At 40.9% G+C, this 27623-nt stretch overlaps 2 protein-coding genes across 2 annotated transcripts; one reads left to right on the top strand and one right to left on the bottom strand.

Annotated features, from left to right (window-relative positions):
* Positions 1-22670, bottom strand: LOC128848738 (carboxylesterase 5A-like). Its single transcript, XM_054048856.1, has 13 exons — positions 21571-22670; positions 15778-15982; positions 14246-14384; positions 12307-12440; positions 10241-10394; positions 9982-10086; positions 8664-8777; positions 5265-5405; positions 4178-4258; positions 3451-3598; positions 2293-2442; positions 1387-1459; positions 1-1285 (listed from the first exon to the last, which is right to left on the bottom strand). Exons 1-13 carry the CDS (start codon positions 21650-21652, stop codon positions 1099-1101), a joined length of 1713 nt encoding a protein of 570 aa, XP_053904831.1. The 5' UTR covers positions 21653-22670; the 3' UTR covers positions 1-1098.
* A 76-nt stretch (positions 22671-22746) lies between these two features.
* Positions 22747-26934, top strand: CIAO2B (cytosolic iron-sulfur assembly component 2B). Its single transcript, XM_054048857.1, has 5 exons — positions 22747-22988; positions 23845-23922; positions 24649-24774; positions 25882-25927; positions 26510-26934. The coding sequence occupies exons 1-5, from the start codon at positions 22845-22847 to the stop codon at positions 26605-26607; spliced, it is 492 nt and encodes a 163-aa protein (XP_053904832.1). The 5' UTR covers positions 22747-22844; the 3' UTR covers positions 26608-26934.
* The last annotated feature ends 689 nt before the right edge of the window (positions 26935-27623 follow it).

Genomic DNA, 27623 nt, shown 5'->3' with positions numbered 1-27623 from the left:
TTTGAGGATCACATCTTTATTGCTGTTATTGTATTAAAATTTTATCAGTTTTATCTATTTTTGATCACACACAACAATGACATAAAATCTGAGGTCTCAGTAAACAAAGAAAATGTCAGTGGCTCAGATTATTTCATTTTCCATTGCTTTGATTTATCCAGGGAAGAGTAAAAGACAAATTAATCAGAAAAGGGAAATTATCTGATACAAAATAGAATGTTGTGCAATTTTACAAGTGAAAATATTACTGAAAAATGTGAGATGATAAGAGATTGTTTTAATTTTGGAAAAAAAGATGTTTCTTTTCTTGGTGAGTTATTTACACTGTGTTTGGTATGAGAGAGCATGGTTAAGCTTTCAGCAATATTACATATATGTGTATGTACATTGAGATTGGCTAACAACTTTTGCATGTGGGATCTTCCATTTACAATTAAAAAAAAAAATCCTCCAAAGCATTAATATAAAAGAAAAAGCCCTACCTAGCATCATTCAAAGTCTGGTTGAGGAAACAGAAGCATGCATCTCAGGATATAATTTGGCCCTATATTTTTAATATTTCCCCATCAGACTTTTCTGATATTTGAAATCATTTCTGTTCCAAACATTTTATTCCAGTCCAGGATCAAAATGTAGATATTTGAGGGGAATATGTGTTACTGTTTAAAAGATACACACCATGTTGGATTCATATCTCAGAAGCTGAGTCTCTTCCTGAGATACAGAGTTTTATCTCCCTGTACTTCCTCTAATACAAGATTATCCTTTACATTAAATCCCTAAATACTATATCTAGTCTTCCCCTCCAATACCCCTAGTGACAGAGCCTCAATTACTTCTGTTGGGGAGTTAATCCACTGTTTCAATTGTTAATATCTCCTATTATTTAATGTAAATGATCTGGAGTTTTCCTCTTTGTTAGTTGCTAGTTAGCAACAAAATCTCTATAATGTCCAGAGCTTTGCTCTCATGTCCCTCAATCAAACCAAAAAAAAAAAAAAAATGTGCTAACATGATTAAACTTTTTCAATTGAACCAATATTATCTGGTAGAATTTTGCTGTGACAAATTGAAAGATACAAATTTAAACATCGTCATTTATAACTCTGAGTGCTCTTTCCTGTCTTCAGTTATTTTCTTCACTTGTTCAGGGAAGATCTTTGTCCAGAACTCCATTCTGTTCCCTTTCAGTTTCTCTGCTTTCTTTTGCTTTAAATTTAATTCCAGGTATTGGTCATTCAAGTCATAGACTGGCCATTCCACCAAACCCTTGCCATTAGGATTTCTGGAAATGACAGCATGAAGAATAAAATCCCCATTTAATTTATTAAGATTAAACAAATTCAAATGTTACAACACAATATATTATGATAGCATTATTCTCACCCATTTCGTGCAAAGTTAGCCCAATATTTCATTATCGTTCGGCTGAGGTGTTTCTCTTCCTCTGTAGCCTCAGCTGAAAGAGAGAATATGTAAATGTAACTATCTTGTAAAGTAAAAAACCAAAACAAAATGTTTGAAATTGTACATACATAATATCAAAGCATGAGTGCATCAGACTATTCAAGATACAAGTTGCAATAGAATTGCTTAATAGGGAATGATGCTTACAGATTTTTATTGTTTAGATATTATTCTAGCCTGTCTAACGCTAGTATTTTCAAAGGTTTCCAGGCAAAAGAATGATGAGGTATTTCATTATATATGTTCCTGAGCATTGTGCAGATTAGATCATTAAGTCCTTGTTCTAAAATCATATATAAATATGTTTGCATCTCAACAGATCATGTAAAGCTGCTACTCCTAGTCATTCCCTTAGAGAAGCGGGAAGGTACAATGAAGAAAAAAAAAAAAAAGCTGTGAAGACAAGTTCACAGAACAGATGTATGCGAAATTCAAAACCACATCATAATCCTGATGCAAAGGCGGAAAACTGGTTTGTCAATATACACGTATTTCCACATACAGGGTTTAAAAGATTCAACAGGGTGTAGAAAGAAAATGCCACAAGTACCATTTTAAAGATAACCCTCAATAAAAGAAAAAAAATGTCCGAGCTTAAATTATGTGGAAGGAAGAAGGGAAGAACAAAAAAAGTACACCAGTGTTGTTAGGAAAAAAAACAAAGTTAATGAAAAAAAAATAACTTACACATCTTTTTTTTGTTTGCAAAAGTACTTAATTCAACAAAGTGTGGGTCGTATTTGTTTAAAAGACAAGTATGCATCCATAATGTGAACTAGATCTACTTTACAATGAAAAAATAATACCTGAAAGATGAGTCCTTACCAATTATGACTGCATCACTTCTCAAGAACGGCCCACCAAAGACAAAGCCAACTTCATCTCCATGATCCGCCTTTACAAAATCTGGCTTAGTATCTTTAAAAGTACTGGGTCGATGCTGAAATTCATAAAAGTAGAGAGGAGCACCAGAGTCTAAACAAGAAAACAGTGAGAATCAAAGCCAAGATTACAATTCCTGTACTTTCCATAGGGAACCATTAAATCAGATCAACAGCTTCATGCACGTTCTGAAATCTCTTTTCATATTTTAAAAGGCTGCAGTAGATTAAATCTTGAAATGAGATGCTAACTAAAATTCTAGCTCAGCTAAGGTTTAGAATCAGTTGTTTCTGAACTAGATTTCAGAAAATACAAGAGGCTGGGGTACGAGCAGACTAAATTAACTGATTTAATATCCCTCCCTCTTGCTCTATCTAAAAAACACAAACCACCACCCAAGACCCAACAATAGTATTGGATACAGAATAATTAGAACTAAATGAACTTGGGGCCAAAGTTTTTTTAGCTGCATCCAATACTAAATGAAGAAACAATGTTTTGGCATATTGACTGAAAAAATATTAGGGAGTTACCATAGGAGAAACATCTATTAGCTCCTGGTTTAGCTGAGGAAATCCAACCTCAGGGTTAACATGTTACGTTCTTTCATGTAATTTATTTCTGCTGCATAAAACTTGATCCTGCCTGACTCAGAGTACTCTCTCCAATATCGGATACTAGAATGAGCAATAGGATCTAGTAACAAAGAAAGCGTTGACAAAGTAAAGGTGGGCTAGACTGGAGAAGGAAAACCACCAGTACCAAGTTTTACTCTTCAGAAAGCACAGTCTAAACTGGAGAAAAATGCAGACAAAACTTTTTCCAAACAAAGGGAGATAAGGGTATGAACCAAAGCCTACTGAAGACAACAGAAGTCTTTCCCTTGACTTTCCATTTGGATAGGTCCTAAATGAGTTTCTCCACTGAAGGAAACAGCATGGGAGGAGAGAGCAGCCTGGCAGAAAATTATCACGTGCAAGGGCCAAATCTTGAATCAATGAGAATTTTGCCATAATACAAATTTAGTGCTACAATGATTTATTCTCAGCTGAGTGCCAACTGGGAGTTGGTTTGAATTTTTGAGGTTGATTGGAAATTCACCTCTATGATATTTAGACACTTGAAGAGCTGGAATAACAAAGATGATATCTCCCATCATATCCTGAAATCGTTCTCGCAGCTCAGCAGGGTCATCTGTGTCTCCTAAATATTCATCTGCTACCACAGACACAGATTCAGATGGAAACCTCTGTAACAAAGGATGGGAATACAACATTAATGGCAGCATTTAGTATGCTTCACTCTCGAGAGCTTTTTCTCAGTCATGAATTAATAAATACTATCCACTGGTTTTTGATTAGTGCTGGAGAAGCCAGAAGTGACGTGGCATTTTGGAACCACTCTGGACAGTAGAGATTCAATGTATACACATTCCCTAAGGAATACAATTATAAAATAACGTAATAGTGATAAACAAGAACAGGAAAAGAATAGTCATACACAGCTCATGTTAAAGGAAACCACCTCTTTGAAGGGGCTGGAGGGGCACAGAAGACACTATTAGTTTCAGTGTAGGGATCTTCTTTTATTTACTCCCCTTGTGCCTCAGAGTATACGGCAGTACGGAGTCACCAATTCCTAATGTTCCATCCTTTCACAGGGGATGACACCAGGAGCCAAAGTTAGGTCTGGAATCCACTACTAAGCCACTGAATGCATAGATACTGCAAAAATGAGATCGTGCCAATAGCATCATATAGCCCCAAATGTGAAGCGGGTTTAAAATGAATATTAAAATATCATCCAAATTAACCTCCTGGTCTCTTACCAATAGTGACAATGTCAGCTGCAATGATGAGATTATGGTTTGTTTCTCCATCCCTTCTTCTATGTCAGGAAAGTTAGATACCTGTATAGTTAAAATACAGTTTTTCCTTTTTATATTAATTAAAATTATTTGATACCATGTGTTATTTAATTCATAACTACTCACTGCGCCATTTTATACTAGCCAGTAATGATCATTAATCATTTATTACATATAAATGTATTCTTTAAATACTAAATTATTTAAGCAACCGGAAAAATGCTTGATGGTTGAGCAGATGGGCACCAAAAGTTAATAATAATAAAATAAATTAATGGAGATATCCTATCTCCTAGAACTGGAAGGGACCTTGAAAGGTCATCAAGTCCAGCCCCCTGCCTTCACTAGCAGGACCAAGTACTGATTTTGCCCCAGATCCCTAAGTGGCCCCCTCAAGGATTGAACTCACAACCCTGGGTTTAGCAGGACAATGCTCAAACCACTGAGCTATCCCTCCCCCCAAATTGTGACTCTCTGAGTTACTGAAAGCCATTTGGACATACTGATACCAGAGATCAGATTTAGTACCATTCTCTGAAGACAGTTTGACAGCACACATTAAAACATGTTCCTTTAACAAAAGTTACATGTCTAAAAGTCTTCACACAAAAATTAGAGTTATTATTCAATGAAAATATAAATAGTGGGATTAATCAAAACTCTCACAGAACACACGACATATTGGCAGTATGTTCTAGGCTCCTGGCAAACTCTTTGGAAAGACCAATAAATGTACAATATGTTTAGACTCTGTGAGACATTAGAGAAGAAATTAAAACATTTGCTGGGAGATGTCAACCCCAATGCATTTAAAAGAGGGGCCAGGCTAATTCAGTATGTACCTGATCCACAGTCCACTGATAGCAATGACATCACGGAGTGCTGTCTGATTTACAGGAGTAAAAACAGAGTGTAGACAATGGGACGGCAGAGCTCTATTTAAAACACTACATGTGAGGGGACTATACCCTGATTCTGGGTCCTATGGAACAATCTCATATTTTGTAACACATTGATTAGTGTAGAAAAGTCACTGAACATGTCTTACTGAAGGAATAATCCAGCCATATTCATTGTTATTTACTCCTATTATATATGGCACGGTACTGAATTCTTTGGCAGCCAGCAGCTCTTCGGGTTTCTTTGGAATAAACACACCATCTATAACTGCAGGGACATATGCCATTTGCTGTAAGAAAAAAAATCAATATATTGTTTTATAATTATTTCTTCCTCTAGATGCCATTGCAAAATTCCCACTGCTGAGCTGAGCTGAGCCAAGACTAAAATAACTACTCACAAGTTCTAACATGTTACAATCCAACACAGAAGAGGGTTGTAAAAGCAATTAACAAAGCCCTCAAGTCTCAGGCTATTTTTATGACTTTCTCATGTGCTTCCTTGTGGAATATCTACCCAATGTATGTGTGGGGTATGTTATGTCTATTTCACCTTTTCCATGTCAGAAATATGTGGGTGCATGGAGGGAAAATATGGCAGAGTTTTGCATACTGGGAAATGAATAAGGTAGGTTACAACAAAATAAAAACTAGGTGTGAGATTTTAACCATTCTGTTGGCCTAACTCTGCTCCCACTGAAGTCAATAATAAAACACCCATTGATTTCAATGCGAGCAGATAGGTTGGGCCGAGCACTTTAGAATGCCCCACTCCAGATGGCCAAGATGAATATGTCAGCTGAATGAACCTTGGAAGTGTGTGTTATTAGCTTGATTTGTACAAGATGTATAATTAAGCCTACAATAATATGGAAGAAGAATTTCAAAGAACCGTTTACATGACTACAAAAGAGAGGATAGTAAATTACCAGCAGTGGCATTTATACTGCTGTGTAACGTACTTTAATTCTGCCTTCTAAGAAAAAATGACTCTGGCACTGGAAACATTCCCTGTGAGCTAGCTATATTTCCCAGTTTGACAGGGACCATTAATTTATTTTTCACAACAGGTGAGCAGCAGCACTGACCTGAAGAGGCTAGCCCAAGAACATTAAAATAATCCCAAGTAAGGGTGTGGCCACCCCCTTTGGCACTAAAATGAGCACACATACATCCAGTCTTTCTGGAATAGAGGATATATTTTCTTGCAATTCTAACATACATTTCTGGAACAACATATCTGGAAATGACAGAATAGAATTACAAATGTTTAGGGGCCCATTTTCAAAGTGGCCTCACCTGGTGTCTAAAATTGAGGGTGCCAAGTTTTTTGTTTCTAAGATTAACGCTTAGTGCACATAAAATCTGGTGTGCATATACAAACCGCATTTGTGGATGCAAATCTGGTAGATGTCTAAGTCCACAGAACACTGCATGTCTCTGTTCCCAAGCTGCGTTTAGCAGCAACAGCATCACTGCTAAACTGAGGAGGGTGAAAACAGAGAAAAAGCTTCTCTTCCAGAAGGCTCTTTACTCGCCTGGCCAATAGCCCAGTGGACATGTGTTGGCTCCCCTGTAGTCTCTGGAGACTGAAGTGAGCCATCTGGGTGCTTCTGGAAGATCATAGGATTGGGGAGAGGGCCAGCCAGTTGTCCCCTGAGGACTTTTGGGCCACAGATGAGAGTTTTAGACCACTAGAACCTCCTTCCAAAGAAAACATTAATGGTCTTTTAACTTTACATTTGGGAGCTCCATTGTCACTCACATACTTCCGAGGCCAACTCTCCATTCCCCACAGCTGCTGCTGTTGCTCCTTTTCCTCTCTACCCTGAAATCCCCTTCACAGAAATGGAGGCATTCCTGAATTCACTCTATCTGCTGACAGCTGGCTCTGTGAAGCCTGCTTACTTTCCCATTCTAATGCTTGATACAGAAGCCTCAGTGTGCAGATGTACTATAAATAATCAGAAATAAAACTGCAATAAGCTTTGTGTGGGTGTAGAATCAGTGGGTAGCAGAATAAACAAGTAATAAATGTCATAAAATTAAAAATGGGCTTGAACCCAAGTCCTGGATTCAGATACTCTTTGTGGAGTTTGAAATGTGGATTCAAATTCTGCAACTCAGTGGAGCATCCTTGTATGAAACGCTCAATCCTGGTCTACGCTAGGAACTTGTTGTGTCAGTACAACTGCATCACTCCAGGGTGTGGATTTTCCACACCCCTGACGGACACAGTTATACTGACCTAATCCTCAGTGCTGACAGCACTATATCAACAAGAGGGCTTCTCCCACTGACACAGCGACCACCTCTTGGGGAGGTGGAGTACCTACACTGATGAGAGAAGCTCTCCCATTCAGCATCTTCACGGAAGGGCTGCAAGGGCACAGTGTAAATGTGGACAAGCCCTAAATATCAGTAACTGCATTAAGGGCCAATCCAAAGCCCACTGAAGTCAATGGGAGTCTTTCTATTGATCTTAATGAGCCTTGGGGTAGCTCCTAAATTAGCAACTAGGGTTACCATATTTCAGCAAGCAAAAAAGAGGACGGGAGGAGCCCCGCCCTAGCCCCACCCACTTCCCGCCCCCCCAGAACCCCCAACCCTCCCCCCGTTCCTTGTCCCCTGACTGCCCCCTCCTGGGACCCCTGCCCCTAACTGCCCCCCAGGACTCCACCCCCTATCTAAGCCTCCCTGCCTCTTGTCCCCTGACTGCCCCAACCCTTATCCACACCCCCACCCCCAGACAGACCCCTGGGACTCCCACACCCCATCCAACCACTCCCCACCCCCTGACAGCCCCCCCCCCAGAACTCCCAACCCATCTAAACCCCTCTGCTCCCTGTCCCCTGACTGCTCTGATCCCTCTCCCCACTCCTGCCCCCTGACAGCTCCCCCCCAGAACTCCCAACACCCCCCCCCGCTCCTTGTCCCCTGACTGCCCCCTCCTGGGACCCCTGCTCCTAACTGCCCTCCAGAACCCCACTCCCTACCTAAGACTCCCTGTGCATTGTCCCCTAACTGCCCCCTCCTAACCCCCCCCCAACTGCCCCCCAGGACCCTACCCCCTACCTGTACCCTGACTGCCCAAAACTTTCTCCACTCCCCCCAAAAAGGCCCCCCATGAACTCCCGACCCCCCCCGTTTCTTGACTGCCCCCTCCAGAACCTCCCTGCCCCCTGGCCCCCTTACCCTGCTGCTCAGAACAGGGTGTTGGGCTCTGTGCGAGCCGGACAGGTGGCTGCGCTCCCCAGCACAACAAAACCCGGTCCCTGGCCCTGCACAGTGCTGCCGGAGCTGGGCTGCAGGGGAGAGCTGCCGGCTCAGAATGCAGGGCGGAGCTCCTCTACAGCTGCTCCGGAGTCCAGCCCGGGACTTCCCTGCAGCCCTCCCAGCCGCTCGCTCTGCTCTGCCGGGGAGGGGGGAAATCCCGGACATTTTGAGTTATTTACAAATTCCCCCCGGACGCTATTTTTAGCACAAAAAGGAGGACATGTCCGGGTAAATCCGGACGAATGGTAACCCTATTAGCAACTCTCACCTACCTTAATTAGATCAGCACTCAGGGTCATTATTTCCTTATCCATTTTCTTCCTTAAACAGTGAACCATTGCAGAACTGGTTGTCTCACAGCCAGATATATTAGCAATTACCTGCAACTGTTTAAAAAAAAAAAGAATGAATGAGAGTGGTGTGATAAAGACAAATCATCAATAACCACAACTGCTCTAGTATGATGGAGTTTAAAAAGTGCTCACCACAGACAAGTTACCAGTGTGCAGAGGCAATTAGATGGTTCCTATGTCAACTCTCCATTTCACACATCTCTTGCTTTAGGGCAAATGGTGGGTGTGTGAAAATATAGATACACACAGATTATGGTGTATGGAGATATGAACAGGAGTCTGCAGGCCCCGTGTTTGAAGACTACTTTCTGTTTTCTCTGCAATATTCAAAGCAAAACAGGCTATTTATAAAAGCTGCCTTAACCTTCAATAGATATATGCTTTGATGGTTCTCAGTTGTAATTCTAGTGTAAACTCTTATTACTTTGATTGCAGTTCTTTTTCTGTTGCCTTTGTAATGTCTAGGACTTCCTCCTCTCCTAACATTTTTTTTAAAACATTAGAAAAATCAAAAAGAAGAACAGGAGTACTTGTGGCACCTTAGAGACTAACAAATTTATTAGAGCATAAGCTTTCGTGGACTACAGCCCACTTCTTCGGATGCATATATTCTTCTATATGCATCCGAAGAAGTGGGCTGTAGTCCACGAAAGCTTATGCTCTAATAAATTTGTTAGTCTCTAAGGTGCCACAAGTACTCCTGTTCTTCTTTTTGCGGATACAGACTAACACGGCTGTTACTCTGAAACCTTAGAAAAATCAAGTTCTAACTCCTATTTTTCCTCACGGATTTTGAATGTAACAGCACAGGACTCTGACACCTGATGTGGACTTCTCCCGGTTCCAAGTTAAATAAATGAATTTGTTGAGTTTGGCAGATTATTGCAACTAGATCCAGACAGTCTAAAACTCTACATCCCCTCTTTCTTTAGTTAGCAACTAGCAGAGTTGCAGCTCAGGCATTAGCCTCTTGTGATGTTACATTCAAAGTCCTCCTAGAATTGCAGAGGTCCTACAGAAAAAGAGGGAAATCAGAACGTGATATTTTCAGTCTAAAATTTTTGTTAAAGTAGGAGAAACTATAAATAAAACCTTTGAGATCACCTTTCTCCATCAGGAAAGGACAGCAGGGTGCAAACACATGGTTGCTAATTTGAAACTCAGCTTTGAGAAGGTGTCAGGCATTGGAAACTTGGTATTTTAGAGGAATACTGTTAAGATAATACTGAAAACTTACATTAACAACTGCTTGAGGATGGGAAATAAAGAAGCCAGGAAGTTGAGCAACTCCACTTTCTGATATGGCTTTATGGAACAAACCTTTTGACAATGGTGATAAAATCTACAAACAAAAAACAAGAATATAATTTACATATTAAAATGCAAATTTGATACAATCCATGACTGACTTTACTTCAGAAGCTAGATTTAAAAGTGAGGCTTGATTTTAGACTTACTGAGTGTTCTGAATACAAAGGTATCTATTGGAAACTTACATGTGCTCCAACACAGAATCCTCCTGCAGACTCTCCAAATATAGTAACAGACTCTGGATCTCCTCCAAAAAAATCAATATTTTCCTGAACCCACTGCAAAGCTGCCACTTGATCCAATAAGCCCCAGTTTCCACGAGCATGTTCATCACCAGTACTGAAATCAGAAGTGTATATAGGGTATTAGTAGTAAAACCACCGACTATTTATTCCTTATTGTTGGGCATATAATACTGGCTCTACAGAATGAAAACCATGCTGATACTTTATTCTTACATCAGCTTATTGAAAGTCTATTTCTGAGCCCCAATGCATGGCTTTGAGTACTGCAGGCCACTGTTGATTGCTGCTTGATTTTCAAAGGAATAGTTTTCTACTATACACATGAACTCCAGACAACATAATATTACAGACAGAGCATTTAGCAACAGGCACATATTAAGTTACATTATAGGTTTAAACAACGAGGAGTTGTTTCTTCACTTCAGCAGGTGGGTATTGTAATTTTAAGAACGCTTGATAGAGATCCTGTAGGTGTTTGTCTCTTTCTGAGGGATTGGAGAAGAAACAGATTGACAGAGCCAGAAGAGTACCCTACTACAGGACAGGCCCAACAAAGAAAGTAACAGAACGCCACTAGCCATCATCTTCAGCCCCCAACTAAAACCTCTGCAGCGCATCATCAAGAATCTACAACCTATCCTGAAGGATGATCCCTCACTCTCACAGACTTTGGGAGACAGACCAGTCCTCGCTTACAGACAGCCCTCCAACCTGAAGCAAATACTTACCAGCAACTACACACACACACACAAACACTAACCCAGGAACCCATCCCTGCAACAAACCTTGTTGCCAACTCTGTTCACATATCTATTCACCATCATAGGACTTAACCACATCAGCCACATCATCAGGGGCTCATTCACCTGCACATCTACCAATGTGATATATGCCATCATGTGCCAGCAATGCCCCTCTGCCATGTACATTGGCCAAACCAGACAGTCTCTACGCAAAAGAATAAACGGACACAAATCTGAGCCAAGAATTATAACATTCAAAAACTAGTCAGAAAACACTTCAACCTCCCTGGTCACTCAATAACAGCCTTAAAAGTGGCAATTCTTCAACAAAAAAACTTCAAAAACAGACTCCAGCGAGAAACTGCAGAACTGGAATTAATTTGCAAACTGGACACCATCAAATTAGGCCTGAATAAAGACTGGGAGTGGATGGGTCATTATACAAGCTAAAAACTAATTTCCCCATGCTAATTTTCCTTCTACTGTTACTCACACCTTCTTGTCAACTGTTTGAAATGGGCCATCCTGATTACCACTACAAAAGTTTTTTTCCTTCTGCTGATAATAGCCCACTTTAATTGAATTGTCTCATTAGAATTGATAAGGCAACCCCCATCTTTTCATGAACTATGTATATATATCTTCCTACTATATTTTCCACTCCATGCATCTAATGAAGTGGGTTTTAGCCCACGAAAGCTTATGCCCAAATAAATTTGTTAGTCTCTAAGGTGCCACAAGTACTCCTTGTTGTTTTTGCTGATACAGACTAACACGGCTACCACTCGGAAATCTGTCACCATTATAGGTTTAGGCTGACCAGATTAGCTTTCTGTATTTTATAATTTTTTGTTTGACTGTGAATTTTTAACTGATGTCAGGACATCCAGAGTAGAACGGGATAGGTGCTTTTTGTCATTAAAAATGAAAAGCAATAATAAAATTAATTACTTGGAAAAAAGATGCTGCAATTGTGCAGTAAGAAAGGAGGAAGAGGTTATATGTTTCTTCTTCAAACACCTCAGCTTTGGGCCTAAAGAAATTCATGCTCACTCATCATGAGCGTACTTCCTATCATGGAGTGAGAGTGTGTGTGTGTGCGCACTGTATATATATATATATATATTATATATATATATACACATACACACACACACACACACACACACACACACACACACACACACACACACACACACAGTGTGTGTGTTTTAAACAGAGTACCTTGTTTAAGCAGGTTCATAGTAACAAAACATGTCTCACCTAAAGAATCCAATGATACCTAACCTATACTGGACAGCTACCACCACCACATTTTCATAGGCAGATAGTGCTGACCCATCATATATCGAAGCCCCACCATTCAGCAAAGCTCCTCCATGGATCCACACCATAACCTGAAAAGAGCAGGATCAGTTAGAACTACTTGTAACAATGAACTTGCTAATTTTTTAATAAATGTCAAATACAAATCAAAGGGTTGCAGGTTGCAATTTTTATAAACAGGATTATTATTTTTAAAACAACTGTTCAGTTTTAGATAGTGCTAAACAAAGAGAAAACAAACTGTTGTTTATGTACAACATTTACTCTGTTAGAAGTGTGACAAGTGGCCCATGCTAAGGACCAATACATTTTTATTTACTTTTGTCACCAGGAAAATGATAATGTAATTTTAAATATCCTTTTTACCCAGTGTCATTCACTTACACTTATGTACAGTGCTCTGAAATTCCAAAGGGTGTCAGAGGCTATTTACACTAACCAAGTTATCTTATTGAAATAATATTCAGCATTTTTTTTGTTTGATTGTTTGCTATATAATTCATGGCTCTTGACTTTGTATTTCTAACAAAGGTGCTCTGTGACTCAGCAGAACTATGATGATTATTTTTTATTATTTTACAGCACCCAAGGGAGTAATGAACACCTTGCAATATAGGTAAGAAGTCACGATCCCAACTTACAAGCTAATTTCAGATCTGACACAATGAAAAGGGGTAAGAGAACAGTAGTGGGAAGCTGCGAGAGGAAGGATAGGTTAACATTAGTAAAGTTACAGGATAACCGAGAAGGCTAGTGCACATTATGATGGAGTAAAAGATTAATTTAAATGAAATATACAGATGCCCTGGCTGGCTAATAACTTGTAAGTGTCATGGAAGAAGTAGGCCTTAGGGAAGGATATGAAAGGAAAGGGCCCTACAGATCAGATCAGGATGAGCATTCCAAGCACAGGTAGCAGCATGGAAGAAAGCGAGGAGAAGGTTGTGAGAGAAGCAGACAAATAGGGTATCAAGGCTAGCATCATTTGCAGTGCAGAGAAAGTGGGTGAGAGGTATGTGTGATAACATAAGAGAAGAGGTAAGATAAGTGAGGAGGGGCAGAATTACAAAGGCCCTTGGTGAAGGCTAGAAGACTGATCTTGATGCCCTGAAGTGGAGAAAGATTCAAAGAGGGGCTGGTGTGATCACAGTGACATATAAAGCAGATGATCAAGATGAGACAAGGCAGCAGCTGCATTTTGTGTGGACTGAAGAGGGGGCAATGTAGATGGGAAGGAGGCCAGAGAGAAGGATGTTGCAGCATTCATCACAGGAGATCAAGAGGGTCTGAATAAGTTCTAGATTTGTGGACAGAGAGAACAGATTCAATAGGAGGGATTTAATGCTGGAGTCAAACAGCACCATGGACATGAAATTACAGCTAATTATCTGACAGATGGGGTCAGGTCAGGTCTAGGTATGTGGGGCAGAAGCCTGGGAAAAATCAGAACCCTATGTGGGTTTGCAGACCACTGGCAGACTCCATCCAGAGGTAGTTGGATTTGCTGTGCACGTGCCTCCCAAATCTGAACGCTCACCATCCATAAAAAGAAGCTCTACAAGGTGAGCTAAAAGGGAGTTTCCTTTTGATCAACTCAACATGAGCTCCACCAAGCCTGACTCAGCTGAAAATTGTTCTTTGAAGATCCTAAGCTGCCAGGAAAAATGGGCATTAAATGAAAAACATTTATCACCTAATACCCTACATCTTACCTGAAGTTAGAGGGCCTCAGTTCACGGTTTTAACATTATAGAGAATTAAGGTGAAATACATTATTTCCAACTTTGCTTTATTACAGCTTTACTTTACCGCTAACACAATCTAGTACAGCACAGGGATGAAGATACAGATATAGCTATTAAGTAGGTTTGCTTACAGGTAACTTAGCCTTCTTGTCTGAATGGGCAGGAGTGTAAACATTCAGATATAAACAATCTTCAGAAACCGTTAAGGGAGGTAATACAGCTTTTAACACTGTTGTCATTGTCTTTATCCACTCCGTGTCTTGTAGGCACCTTTAATGATATAATGAAAATGCCAATGTTCAGTAAAATGATAGTAACACATGATCATAATGTTAGTTTTATCTGATACTAGATTTCTGAAAACAGCATTTCTAAAGCTGAACACATTTACAGAGTGATCCAAAAATATCTATTTCACAACACCACATTAATCTTGAAATAAGGAAACCAGCTTTAAGTAAGAATTGCAAATACTGACCTGAGTTACAACAGAAAACCTCTGTCACCCATATCCTCCTAGCGTTATAATGATGTAGATTTGCCTCTTACTTTGAACACGGATCATTTTTGTCTTTGCGCAACTCATGAAAGTCAAGATATTACCAAAGGAGCTCTTAAAGCTCCAAGTTGCCTTATCAAAGTCCGACTCAGTGGATCAGTGGGGGAATCATTTTGCTTGGAAATGTGTGAAACAAAATTAAGCTATCAACTTATTTTCAAAAATACTACAAAAGGCGTTATTTGGAAATATTCGCTGTGCTCCTATATGAGGGGCTGCCTGATCACCTACAGCTCCCTCCAGCCAATATGCTGGAGATCTTGGCTAATGAAGCAGACAGCACAGTTGTTTATAAACTCCTACTGAGAAGAGTTACCGTGACCTCAGTTGAGTCTACATAGCAGGAGGAGGAGGAGGAAGTGGGAGAGAACATCACTGATGAACAGTAAGAATTATTTATTGCAATGGCCATAAAATTGAAATTACAGTTAAAATCAATCACATATAATATCTTTTCCAGACAGCTTGACCCCACTTAAACTGACCTTGCAGGGCTTATATTCCAGATTTATTTACTGAGGGCAACATTAACTAGGTTGGCAGAGTATCCAGAATTTAAATGTAGACTCTTATTCTCATTTTATTTTTCTAAAATAAAGCAAATGTTTTCACAGTTAACACTCACATGGATCTCTAACTATATACACCTCTACCTCGATATAACGCCGTCCTTGGGAGCCAAAAAATCTTACCGCACTATAGGTGAAATCGCATTATATCGAACTTGCTTTGATCCACTGGAGTGCGCAGCCCCGCCCGCCCGGAGCGCTGCTTTACCGCGTTATATCCAAATTCCTGTTATATCGGGTCGCGTTATATAGGAGTAGAGGTGTATTAGTGTTGTGGTGTTACTGGGCTATTTTAGTAAAGGACAAGGACACCATTCAATTCACAAGAGAAACGACTGGAGGATTTTAGGAATTTCACATTTTTCTTATGGGACCCACCATTACCATGCAAACACATTCAATAAAGCCGAACTCCTTTGCTAGGATACATAATGTTACACAACTTCATTAACCAAAAAAAAGGCATACATGACGCAATTTAGATTCATTTACTAAACAGGGTAGATAGGCAAAGCCTGACACAATCGGATCTTACATTGGTGGATAGGAAGTTGCAGCTCTCAGACCTTTCCATGGCTCTGCTTGTTGTGGTGGGGAAAATCTCAGGGATCCCAGAGGTGGTTTTGCAAAAGGAATTCCAAGAAAAACATTCACGAGCCTGTCTGTTCCTTTCACACTGGTCTGTTTTCCTTGAAGTCGCCCATATTTGGTAGTCACTTCTGGTTGTGCACCTTTATGCCCTGTTCAACATATTGATAAGATATCAGCACATTCTCAATGAGGCAGATTTCCCTGGGCATCAAGTGCTGCTCAGACAATCTTCCACTTCTTTTCCAGGAAAACCTGCCTTACAGTGAAATCCTTGTAAGTACTGTAAGAAGCTGTACTTGTAAGAAATACCAAGAAGCTCAATCTATTTACATTATCCAAGAAAAGGTTATGAGATGACTTAATCATAGCCTATAAGTACCTATGTGGGGAGAAGATTTGAGATAGTAGAGGGCTTTTTAATCTAGCAGACAAAGGCATGATAAGATCCAATAACTGAAAGCTGAATCTAGACTAGATAAACCCAGACTAGAAATAAATTGTAAATTTTCAACAATATAGTAATTAATCATTGGAACAACTTATCAAGTCATATGATGGACTCTATTATTTTATATCTTTAAATCAATATTGGATGTATTTAAAAATATATTTTCTAGCTCAACCACAAGATATGGGCTCGATGCAGGAATTACTGGGTGAAATTTAATGGCCTGTGTTATGCAAGAGGTCAGACAAGATGATCCCAATGGTCCCTTCTGGCCTTACAATTTATTAATCTTTCTTCAATGCTTTTAGCATAGTCCTTTCATTTGTTTGCTATCATAGATCAAAGTAAAAGTACTGTGGAAATAACTACTTCTTCCCTTACAGTATTTCCCCAAGAATTTTCTGATATTTCCAGTTCAGAAGCAGGAATATACTCTGACAGTGAGAGTTGGGGTGTAATTAGGAATAGGCTGCAAGTTTTTCAAAATGAACAAAAATGATGAGTTATCTGATACTATATGGTTGAAAAGTGGCCAATCACCACTTTGATTACTTAGCATACTCCCCTGCATTACCCTTCATCTGTCTCACTGTTTTGTCTCCTGTAGAACGTGAGCTCAGATACTGTTCGGGTGCTGCTGGAAACAAATAATTATCTTAATAAGTAAGAGGGATATATTCCCTTCAGTTGACCCAACATGTGTGCTCCTTCCATTGTGTTCCCTCAGCAAGGTGCTGGGTACGTGGCAGGATAAGGATGCAGGAGGCCAGATTCAGGACTCACACAACAGCCAGTTATATGATCATGCAGAGCACTAACTCTCTGGCCTGAGGTTTGGCCCAAACTAGATATTTTACTGATCATTTTTTAAAGCTGCTTCACAGTTGAAAAGGGGAAAAAATGTCTGTGCTAGATATTTTAGGAATACCTTCAAATATGTTATTGACTTCTTGCTTTAACCATTGTTACTGACTGCTTAGGCTTGAAGGATTTCTTTCTTTTGAGTACTTGTGGCACCTTAGAGACTAACAAATTTATTAGAGGTGCCACAAGTACTCCTGTTCTTCTTTTTGCGGATACAGACTAACACGGCTGTTACTCTGAAACCTTTCTTTTGAGTGTTAATCTTTCCCTACTTCATATGTACTTCACAGAGAAGATGTAGCCTGAAATTTTCAAAGCATCTAAATGAGTTGGATGTCTAATTCCTATTCAGTTTTAATAGGATTTGGCTATCCAAATCCCTCCGGCAACTTTGAAAATCTCACCCATAATTTATTGTTTGATTTTCTTTAGTCTTTGCACACATACAATGTAATGATAGCCTCCTAGATGGCATGGACATATTTTAATAACTTGTAGTCAAAGAGTCTCTTCTTACAAAAAACAGAAAAGTGGAGTACATAATAAATTCAGGAAAAGGCTTACAAAATGCACAACTCAACTTGGCCTTTCTGTAAAGACATGTACACCTTTAAAACTAAAACAAATAAAAACGGCAGCTACATTTTTATTAACTGGGAAAAATAGAAACTGGTTTCTTCACACTTACGTCCAATCCTGAACTGATCCATATGGGTAATTGTGAAGAACCTCATTTATTTCAATGGGTTTCCATACAGGAGTAAGTGTCTTCTCTGTGCAGATGCCCTTGACTGTCAGCTTTTTCGGGCAAGGAATATGTCACTTACTATGTTTGTAAAGTACAGTGTACATTTGCTACACTACATACATGATTTGCAACAAAAGTGTTTACAAACTTTTCACTATAGTAAAAAGCTTCACATTATTATTAATACTTAAAGGTACTGCAATCATTTTCATAATAAAAATCACTCCATAAACCTTTTGCAGTGAGGTGCAGTTTCTTAAGGTTTGTTAAACTTTTTAAATGTATGTAGTATGGATATTTTTCATTTCTTCTTCCTCTTTCTCTCATTCTGACTCTTCCTTAGACTACAAGTGGTTATAGTAAAGCCCAGACCAGCAGACGACAGTGTGATATTTACCACAATTTATCATGCAGATAAGCATTTCCTTATCTATCCAACTTTTCAACTAAAGTCTTTGTGCCTGATCATGAGAGATGCTGAGTGCCCTCAACTGAAGTCCATGGGAAGCAAAGGCATTCAGTACTTCAGAGAGGTGTTGGTATGCCACAGGACCTGGTCCTTTGACTGAAATCTAAAAGTTAATTAGGCAGAACGCTGAACTCAGTAGCAACTCTACTGTGGCAACATAATCATTTTTTAAACAATAAGCATCTGTCCATTCTCACACTTTTACCATGTTGGTTTGTACTTTCTGTATGACTGATTGGGCTCACTATAACCAGAATTACGATTGGATGAATTATGGGTTCTGTACTTTAGTTTTAGGGAACAGCAAAATGATGTATGACTTTTCCCACAAATCTCTTGAGGAGGCACGTATTAGCTCCGCTCAAAGCTACTAGCATCTATATGAACCACCAGAAGACAAAAAAAAGACTTAATTCAACATAATTTTCCTCTTTCCGATGAATGTGTAATGATTTTTATAAAAAAGGAGAAGGTAAAGTAGGCGATGTTTGTTATTTACTGAACACAAGAAATCAATACGTGCCCATTAAACAAAGAAGACATGCCTATGTTGCAGGCTTAACCCATGCTCTTACCCCCTATCATCCTCACACAAAACCCTTATGCATGTGCATGTGCTTTGAACCTATGCCTGCTTGCCCATCTCAGGGTACAGGTTAAAGCACAGGTTCCTCTTTAAGATGGGCTCTGACCGGCCCACTTTGCAATTAAATTGTAGCCCAGGTAACAGCTCAGGTTTTGACAGCCCTCTAAGCCTGTAGTTTCTGGCCTTCCTGCCTACTCACTTCCTACTCGCCTCCTATGTACCTGAAGCTACCTGCCAGTTTATATACACCTGGACAGCATTTAATTCTTCATTCCATGCACCATGCTCCATATCTGCAGTATTCAGCTCACCTCAGCCAAACAGCCCTAGAAGATGCCAAGCCAGCATGCTGCTAGCTAGCCAAAGGATCACACCAGGGTTCTGATTAACTTCTGGTGTGACTACAGCAAAGAACATGACTTTGGGAGAAGCATCCAAAATCTGCACTTGTATGATACATACCTCCGAGAGGCTGGAAGAAGTGGGGGTCAAGCTGACAGTTGTTCAGTGCAGGGGATGCATTAAAAACCTAAAATGCACCTACCACAAGGCAAAGGTTGGCAATTGCAAGTCTAGCAAGTGCCAAGCTAAACATAAAATCTGTCCCCATGGCTATCGGTTACTCTCCCATAAAGGAGATGAGAACTATTATACAGGTGTGCATCAAAGGGATTAAAATAGATTTTGTGCAACATGCTTTCACAGGAGTGATTAAACTGAATTGAAATAAAAGGCAGAGAAAGAAGATGTGACCTGGTTATGTGAAACCTGTGACAAAGGTATGAAAGAAGTTGAGGCATGGGTTGTCAGTGACCCAGTTGTTGGGGGAGGCTAGCGCCTGGCCTCTCCCCTTGTGCCCAAGGCCCCTGCAGGAGCCCAGAGCACACTGTGGCCCCAGGTGACAAGGTCCCAGCCCTGGGGTGCTGGGCAGCAGCTCCCCCAGCCTCAGTGCTCCAAGAGGCTGGGCGGCACGGCTGCAGCACCCCCAACTTCAATGCGCCCTGCAGCCTGGCCCAGAGCACCAGACAGCACAGATGCTGCACCCCCAGCCCTGCTGCACCAGGGAGCGTGGTCCCAGCACCAGCCACCCTGCCTTCTTGCTGGAGGCAGGCCGGCCAGCCAGCCAGGGCTGGGAACAGCAGGAGGAGGCCTGGCCTTGGGGTGGAGCATGGGCAGGGCCACACTAGGCTGTTTGGGTGGGCCCAGGCACAGCAATTTGGGGCACCTTTGGGTCTTAGTGTCCTCCATCCTGCCTCTTCCTATCCCTGTTCTGACCCTTCCTTGCTGCAGCCTGGTGAGTCTTCCTCTGGAGGGGATCTAGAACTTAAAAGTGAAAAAGTCTCCAGCCTGCCAGACCTATTAGCACAACACTGAAACTGTTAAAGAGCCATTCAAGGGGTAATGAAGCCATTTAACAGGTATTTGCCAACCCCCAGGCATATACTATCAGTTTCTGAATTTACTGACAAAAACAGTTGTGCATTACTGTAATATTTACTCAGAACATGTTAGTCTACAGGACTTTAGTTTAAAATTTGCTTTAAAAATATTTCATTGGTGTGTTGCTGAAGATTATAAAATCACATCTCTAAAAAATCCTTGCATAGATTTTTAGATGCACAATCTGAGTATTAATCTTTAGTCTTAAATGCTTGGCTCTTCAGACATATAGTTTTTAAAATAAATCCTTCAAAAGACCGCCCTTATCTAAAATACACATATGAGCCCGGGCTGCCGCAGGCATAGGGGCACCAGTTTAATAATACTGCATAGGGCCTCATAAATCCTAAGGACGGACCTGCCGCCGCCCATGAGTTAGGGCTTGATTTATGGCGATTTATGTCATAACTTCCTTCACATTGAGATAAAAATACACCCCAGATCCTGCACCCCCAGCCCAGAGCCCTGACCCCCTCCTACACCCCAACCTTCTGCCCCAGCCCTGAGCCCCCCAAACCCTGAACCCCTCATTCCAGGCCCCAACCCGCAGTCCTCACAGCCCAAACCCCTCATCCCCAGCTCCACTGAGTCATAGGCATCAACAATTTTCTTCAACCAGGTTGCTAGAAAAAAAGTTTGAAAACCAGTGTTCTAAGTGACATACAAGCCCTGTAGTCATAGGACAAAAAAGGGAGGTTAGTGAGTTACAGATTGTTGTAATAAGCTATAAATCTAATGTATTTATAAGACCACAATTTGCAGTGTCTAGCAAAGTTATGCATTTAAGTTCCCAGGCTTGTCTTTTGAAAGCGTTGTGCAGGTGTCTTTTGAGGATGAGGACTGATAGGTCAGATCTAGAGTAATCAACAAAAACCCCAAATCCCTAGTGCGTGAATACTTTTCACAGAGTGCTCATTTTATATCAGGCCTCATCAGTCCTCATATGGGTCACCCTAGCAGAATCAGACTGAAAATGTTAAAAATGTCTTAAGGGTCCCATGTAGGGTGACCAGACAGCAAGTGTAAAAAATCAGGACAGGGGTGGGGGGTAATAGGAGCCTATATAAGAAAAAGACCCCAAAATCGGGACTGTCCCTATAAAAATCGGGACATCTGGTCACCCTAGTCCCATGCTTAAATCCCTTCTTGACTTTTCCCATCAGTAAAGGAGTTTATATTTACCCTCAGTTGCAATCACAACCAACCATGCAGCATAGATCAATGACCCGAACAGCCAAATCCTGACAGCAGGTTGCATTTTCATGTCTACACTAACCAACTGCTACTTCTCTTCTTTTAATTGCCAAATGCAGGCACAAAGGTCACATTGCCAGAAGACTGACTAAGGGCTTGTTACTAAACTCTAGAGCCAAACAGCTATTAGGTAAAAGGTCCTGGAGGTATGTGTTAGAAGGGAATTAATTTCCACCCAGTCCCTTAAGTGGATAAAAAAGTCAGTTCTGGAGACAGGTTGAACAAGAGCTACCAAGACCAACCCTGATCACTTATCTAAACAAAACCCCCTACAAAGAAGTTCTACAATTCATCATTCTTTCTGTGATCACTGGCATGTCTGGCACTTTAAAGACAAACAGGTCATTGCCCCCAGGGAGTTTACAACCCAAAAATCTGCATTTTGTGATTGCTCAGACAAGCACTTTGAAGGTACATGGGATTGGGCTGAGTTACTGCTGTGCCACATTCACAGGAAGGTGCCATGGGAGCTTGCGAGCATCTCCTAGGGGGGGAGCATAGCTCAATGGTTGTGAGTTCAATCCTTGAGGGGGGCCACTTAGGGATCTGGGGCAAAATCAGTACTTGGTCCTGCTAGTGAAAGCAGGGGGCTGGACTGATGATCTTTCAAGGTCCCTTCCAGTTCTAGGAGATGGGATATCTCCAGTAATTTAGAAGGACTGATTTTCAAATGTGTATTGTTATTGTGGGCTGTTGTTTGCATCCACCCCCTTCCCCGACCCCAGGCACCTCGGTGCATGGGACTCAGCAGCGGCGTCACTGTTGATGCCTGTGCGTGCAGTGACGATGCGCTGCTGACTGTCTGTGCTGGGGGGCAGCCCCGCCCCGAGAGCTCCTCGGCCTGCCAGAGAGCCCTGACTCCGAGAGCGGGACCGCGCTGACTCCACCTGCCCCGTCGCCTCCCCTCCCGGCACCAGCCCTGTGCTGAGGGGCTCTCTCCGCCCCTCCCAGCAGGGGCCGCTAGAGCGGAGACTCTTTTCTTCGCTGCCCGGAAGTGTACGCGCTGCAAATCCGTCCCCTTCCGTTACCGGAAGTGTGTCCGAGCGAGCGAGGACTCTCTGCCCCTCCGGTCTATCTGTGCACCAGAGAACATCCTCCCCCCCCCCAGCGCCGGAAGTGGACGAGTGTGCGGGTAATCCATCTCCCGGAAGCGAGCGCGGCTTTACTCCTTCCCCTGGTGCCGGTGCTGGCGGCCGGGGGCGATGGTGGGGCCGGCTCCCGGCGGGGGGAGCCCCCTGGAGAACGCGAACCCCCTGATTTATCGACGTTCGGGGGAGCGGCCCGTCACGGCGCGGGAAGAGGACGATGAGCTGCCCGACTCCATCGACGACCGGGAGATCTTCGATATCCTGCGCTGGGGCGGCCGGGGCGGCGGCTTTGGGGGGGCGGCTCAGGGGCTGGGGGGGGCTGAGGGGGGCAGACCGGAGGGCGCGGGGGAGAGTTCTCTTCACGCCCCATCATTTCGCAGCCCCTGCCCGCCAGCTGTACGTTTCTTCCCTGTGCGGGAAAACGTGGGATTTATTTCTCTGGTCTGGCTGCGGTGCAAGCCCGCGGTAAGCGCCTAAGCCCGCACCTAGCAGCACTGGGCTCCGTTCCTGACATAGCCACCGCTGTGCGAAGGTATCCGTGGACGTCTGTGTGGTCTGCGTGGTCCTTACACCGCCCTCATCATCGCAGTCTCTGAGCACCTTCCCGTAGTGCACTGTGACGTGACTGTCAGATCAGCGCCCTTCTCCCTCATCCCCTCGCCAGGGGGAAGGATTGTGCGTGTAGTGGCTTGGTGGGGTTGGGGTGTTTCTTTGTTCATGTAGATGAACAAATGTTCTGTCATACAGAACATTGCAAAGCGCCAGGCCCTTCTGTGACACTACTTAAGGGCTCTGAATCCCAAACAGCTGGAGAAGCCGCCCATAAAGCAAACTCTGAAAGCTACACTAGTATACAAATAAATTAAACAGTTAATCTAATACTTTATTATAGCTCTGCAGAAAGTTGTAGGTCTCTTCTCACTTGCCCCTTGAATAACAAAGGGATATCTATGTTATATGTAGAAAAGTGAGAAATCTAAAGGGTATGTGTGTGTGTGGGGGGGGGGGGGGGGGAATCATCATCCATTCACATGTCCCTTTCCATTGGTACTGGGTGCCAACTGGTACTGCTATTATTTCTGTTTACTGCTTTATTTTCCTCTACATTATACATCTTATTCGTTCAATTAATGACCCAGAACATCCCCTTACTTTGGAAGAGCTGAATGTTGTTGAACAAGTTAGAGTCAAAGTAAGTTATTTTAGTAACAATATTATAATAGAGAGGATTTAACAAGCATTGATATACTAACCAAATTTTGTCTCGTTACTGGCATGTTTGAACGCAAAATGCATAACTGTCTCAGGAAACATACATAGAAAATGCAATTTAGAGACATTTTAAAACTGGAGTAAAGAACTTCCAGTAAAGGTCTCATTCCTGCAAGGGTGGGATGCTGCCAATGACTCAAATAGGCAAGGAAAAGTTGGGGCTTTAATTTTCAACAAAGTTAGATAACATCAATCTCTTAAGAAATACAAATATTATTTATACAAATTAAATATTATTAAATTGCCATGGAGCATTTATTGGATTATTTTCTGTTTATAACATTTTGGTCAAATAATTATATCTGTTTTAGCAGTTATGTATATTGGGACAGATTCTGTCCTCAGTTATGTTTGTTATCCCTGACTGTAACCAGATTGCACAGGTATTACAGAACAGACAGACAGAATCTGGTTCATTGTCTACTTAGTTTATCACACATTTCTGGTATGGAAGGCGAATGTTTAGAGCTGTCATTTGTATGGCAGGTAAAACATTGCATTTGAGAATAGCAGTACTGTAGATAAAATAAGCAGGGAAGGAGGAGGAGTTAAGCACAATTAAGTTGAATTTCAAATAAAATTGCTAGTATTGACTTGTGGCCACATCAGTGAGTTTTCTATATGGAAAATGTTTGTTTTTCAACAGGTGAATGATGCTGAAAGCACAGTAGTGGTGGAATTTACTCCTACAATTCCTCACTGTAGCATGGCAACATTAATTGGCCTATCAATAAAAGTAAAGTTGATCAGATCACTACCTGAAAGGTTTAAGGTGAGTAATAAAATCAGCCCCAAAGGAGAAGAGGGAAAATGTTTTAAAGAGAGAAACCTATAGTGAAAAATAACTAGGGCTTCTCTTTACCTCCTCCTGCTCTGGGACAAGGACATGCTTCATGAAACCAAAAAAACTCCCCACAATAAATTTGAAACAAGCACAGAATTAATAATCATTGCAGGCTCAAGGCAAATGGTGAATTGGATTTGTGTGAGAAATAACACTAACCACTTCAGAATTAACTGATACCCCGTGGAAGAGATTCTCATTTTTACATATGGGGAACCTGACACTACAGAAAAAAGTTAAATGCTTTGCTCCAGTCCACAAGGGAAGTCTATGGCAAAGGTAGGATTAGAATTCAGTAGTTTCTGACTAATAATTATGGGCTCAGACCATTACACTATGCATCTGTACCAAAGAAAACTGATTAAAAAAAAAAAATAGAAAGTGACTGGTCCAAGTCAAATTCCTTTGTGTAGAAATGTTTTCATGTTTAATTATGAAACTGTTTATCTCCAAAATTCCAGAGTTTTGTTGGCTTGCCATAACGTTAAACCTCCTTTAAGGGATAGTGTTAACATGTTCTTTTAAAAAATTGATTAATATTTAAAAAACAGTCTGATAAAACATCCTTCAAATAGTATGTCCAGAATTTTGATAAATGCATTAAAAAAATGGTAAGGATTTTTTTTCTGCTGTCCTGTTAAATGTCTCTAATCTTTTCAGGAAGAGAGAAACTGACCATAAGAGTGGGAGGGAGAAAGTAGGAGGGGACTCTGAGCTGTCAAGTGTACAAAGTAAACAGTTTTTTTTTTACTCATCAACTTCAGTATTGACCAAGGTGTTGCTTGTAACTGTGGGAGGTCCAGACTTTTCAGGCATGAGTTTGAAGCTGATAAAGACCTTTTACATGTATTTTTTGTGAGAGAATGCTACATTCTGCTTTCTGAACTGCTGCATACATTTTCCTTCTGTCTTTTTATAGCTTTTGTCCAACAACTTTATAAAGACTTCAAGAGTGAAGTCAAAGTAAACACTGACCTATTGTAGTTTAACAAGTTTTATAAATAATGATTACAAATACAGTATTTTATTTTTTAGGTGGATGTTCACATAACACCAGGAACCCATGCCTCCGAGCATGCAGGTGAGCTTTTCTTAAGTCCAAGAGGTGCTATGAGGTGCTAATAATATTAAATAATTATAATCTAATAATCTAATAAATATTAGAATTAAGAAATGGAATAGATCTGTCATCAAGTTCACTGACCTGTAAGTGCAGGATAGGGAGGGAATTTTAAGTCAGGTGAGACTTTAAACTCTTGGATCCACACCCTTTACAGCAAACAGTTACCCTTATCAAAATCTACCACTAAATCCAACAACAATGGATAAGCATGGTAGGTGAATAAGTGCTAAAATACTGAGCAGTAAGATAGTAAGTTTAGGTCCTGATCCCCCAACTTGTTCCAGGCAGAGGGACCCCTGCTCTCACATGGGGCTCCAATAATATATTAGGGACTCTGGTTCCAGCCTTCTGGAACAAGTTGCAGTACTGTGCATTAAATCATTAATTTACACTGTACAGCACAATTCTGAGGCACACTTGGCAACTACAGAATTAAGAAAAACATGGGGCTTTGTCTGCCATTACAACAGTGTGGGAGGTAACCAATTTGTATGTAAAAATGTGTACTGACCAAGCTAGTGTGGGATTCTTTTCACACAGTTAATAAACAACTTGCTGACAAAGAACGAGTCGCGGCTGCTTTGGAGAATTCACATTTGCTGGAAGTGGTGAACCAGTGTTTGTCTGCTCGATCATAATTGTTTGATGAAGAAATCTTTGTTTTTCTAATGTGTTAAGATAATTTTGTACATAATTTCTAATATGTAGTTGTATATGTTTCTGTGGGCAAAATAAAGCTACTAAAATTTATAATTTTTAAAAAAAATGACTGCTCCACTATTACAAGAGTTAACGTGGAAATGGTGCATCCAAGATACCAATAAATTAAGATGACAATTTTATTTTGCCATGAGGGAATTTAACAGTTATAATTTTATATTTTAATTCATCACCTGTAACAGTGCAACTTCTCCTTAAAGAGAAAGAACTCCCATCTTAAAATAAAGATTTGCTTTGACCAGTCATCACTATCCTAAACCAAAGACTGTTTATATTCTGATCATTTATACACACATTAAGCCAAGGAATAGTTTAATCTTTATATTCAGATCAGTTTATGCACACTTATACTGGACTGTTAGTTTGCTTATATTCAACCTTAGAAGTTGAGATCTTTAAAAGTACATGTGCAAATTGAATTTGGAATTTAATTGTGTATATCACACGGCATATACACAAGTCTGCATGAACTTTTAAAAATCTGGCCAGTTTTGCTATGTTAATTCATGTGTCCTGTTCTGAGGAACCATCCAGTATTTGGTATAAGGTATAATCAACATACTGGAATATATTAGTCTGAATTCCTTTGCTTTTGTTGATAAATCAACCTCTAATGGTATGCTTATATCATACCTAGTACAACAGGGCCCTGATCCTGACTAGGGCATGTAGGTTCAACCAGAATACAAATAATAGAAAAGATCTTTAGGACTGGCTCTTCTGTGCCCAGTACTGCTCAGGAGGGGAATAAAGGTGGCTTATAGCTAGTTCCAGTTCTGCCTTGCTGCAACACTTCACTGTACTCCCCTGCAAATTTTGGCGGCTGAATCACAATGTTAATATTTTAAAATAATGTGTTAAGTTTCACCATAAAAATGTCAGCAGCGGGTAAGGCATCATAGTTGGCCAACTAATAGCAACACCTATCTCATGT

The sequence above is a fragment of the Malaclemys terrapin genome, chromosome 14 (assembly GCF_027887155.1).
Source record: "Malaclemys terrapin pileata isolate rMalTer1 chromosome 14, rMalTer1.hap1, whole genome shotgun sequence".
Classification (NCBI taxonomy): Eukaryota; Metazoa; Chordata; order Testudines; family Emydidae; genus Malaclemys; species Malaclemys terrapin.
Note: the sequence above shows the minus strand (reverse complement) of the source record. Positions and strands in the feature narration are given on the sequence as shown.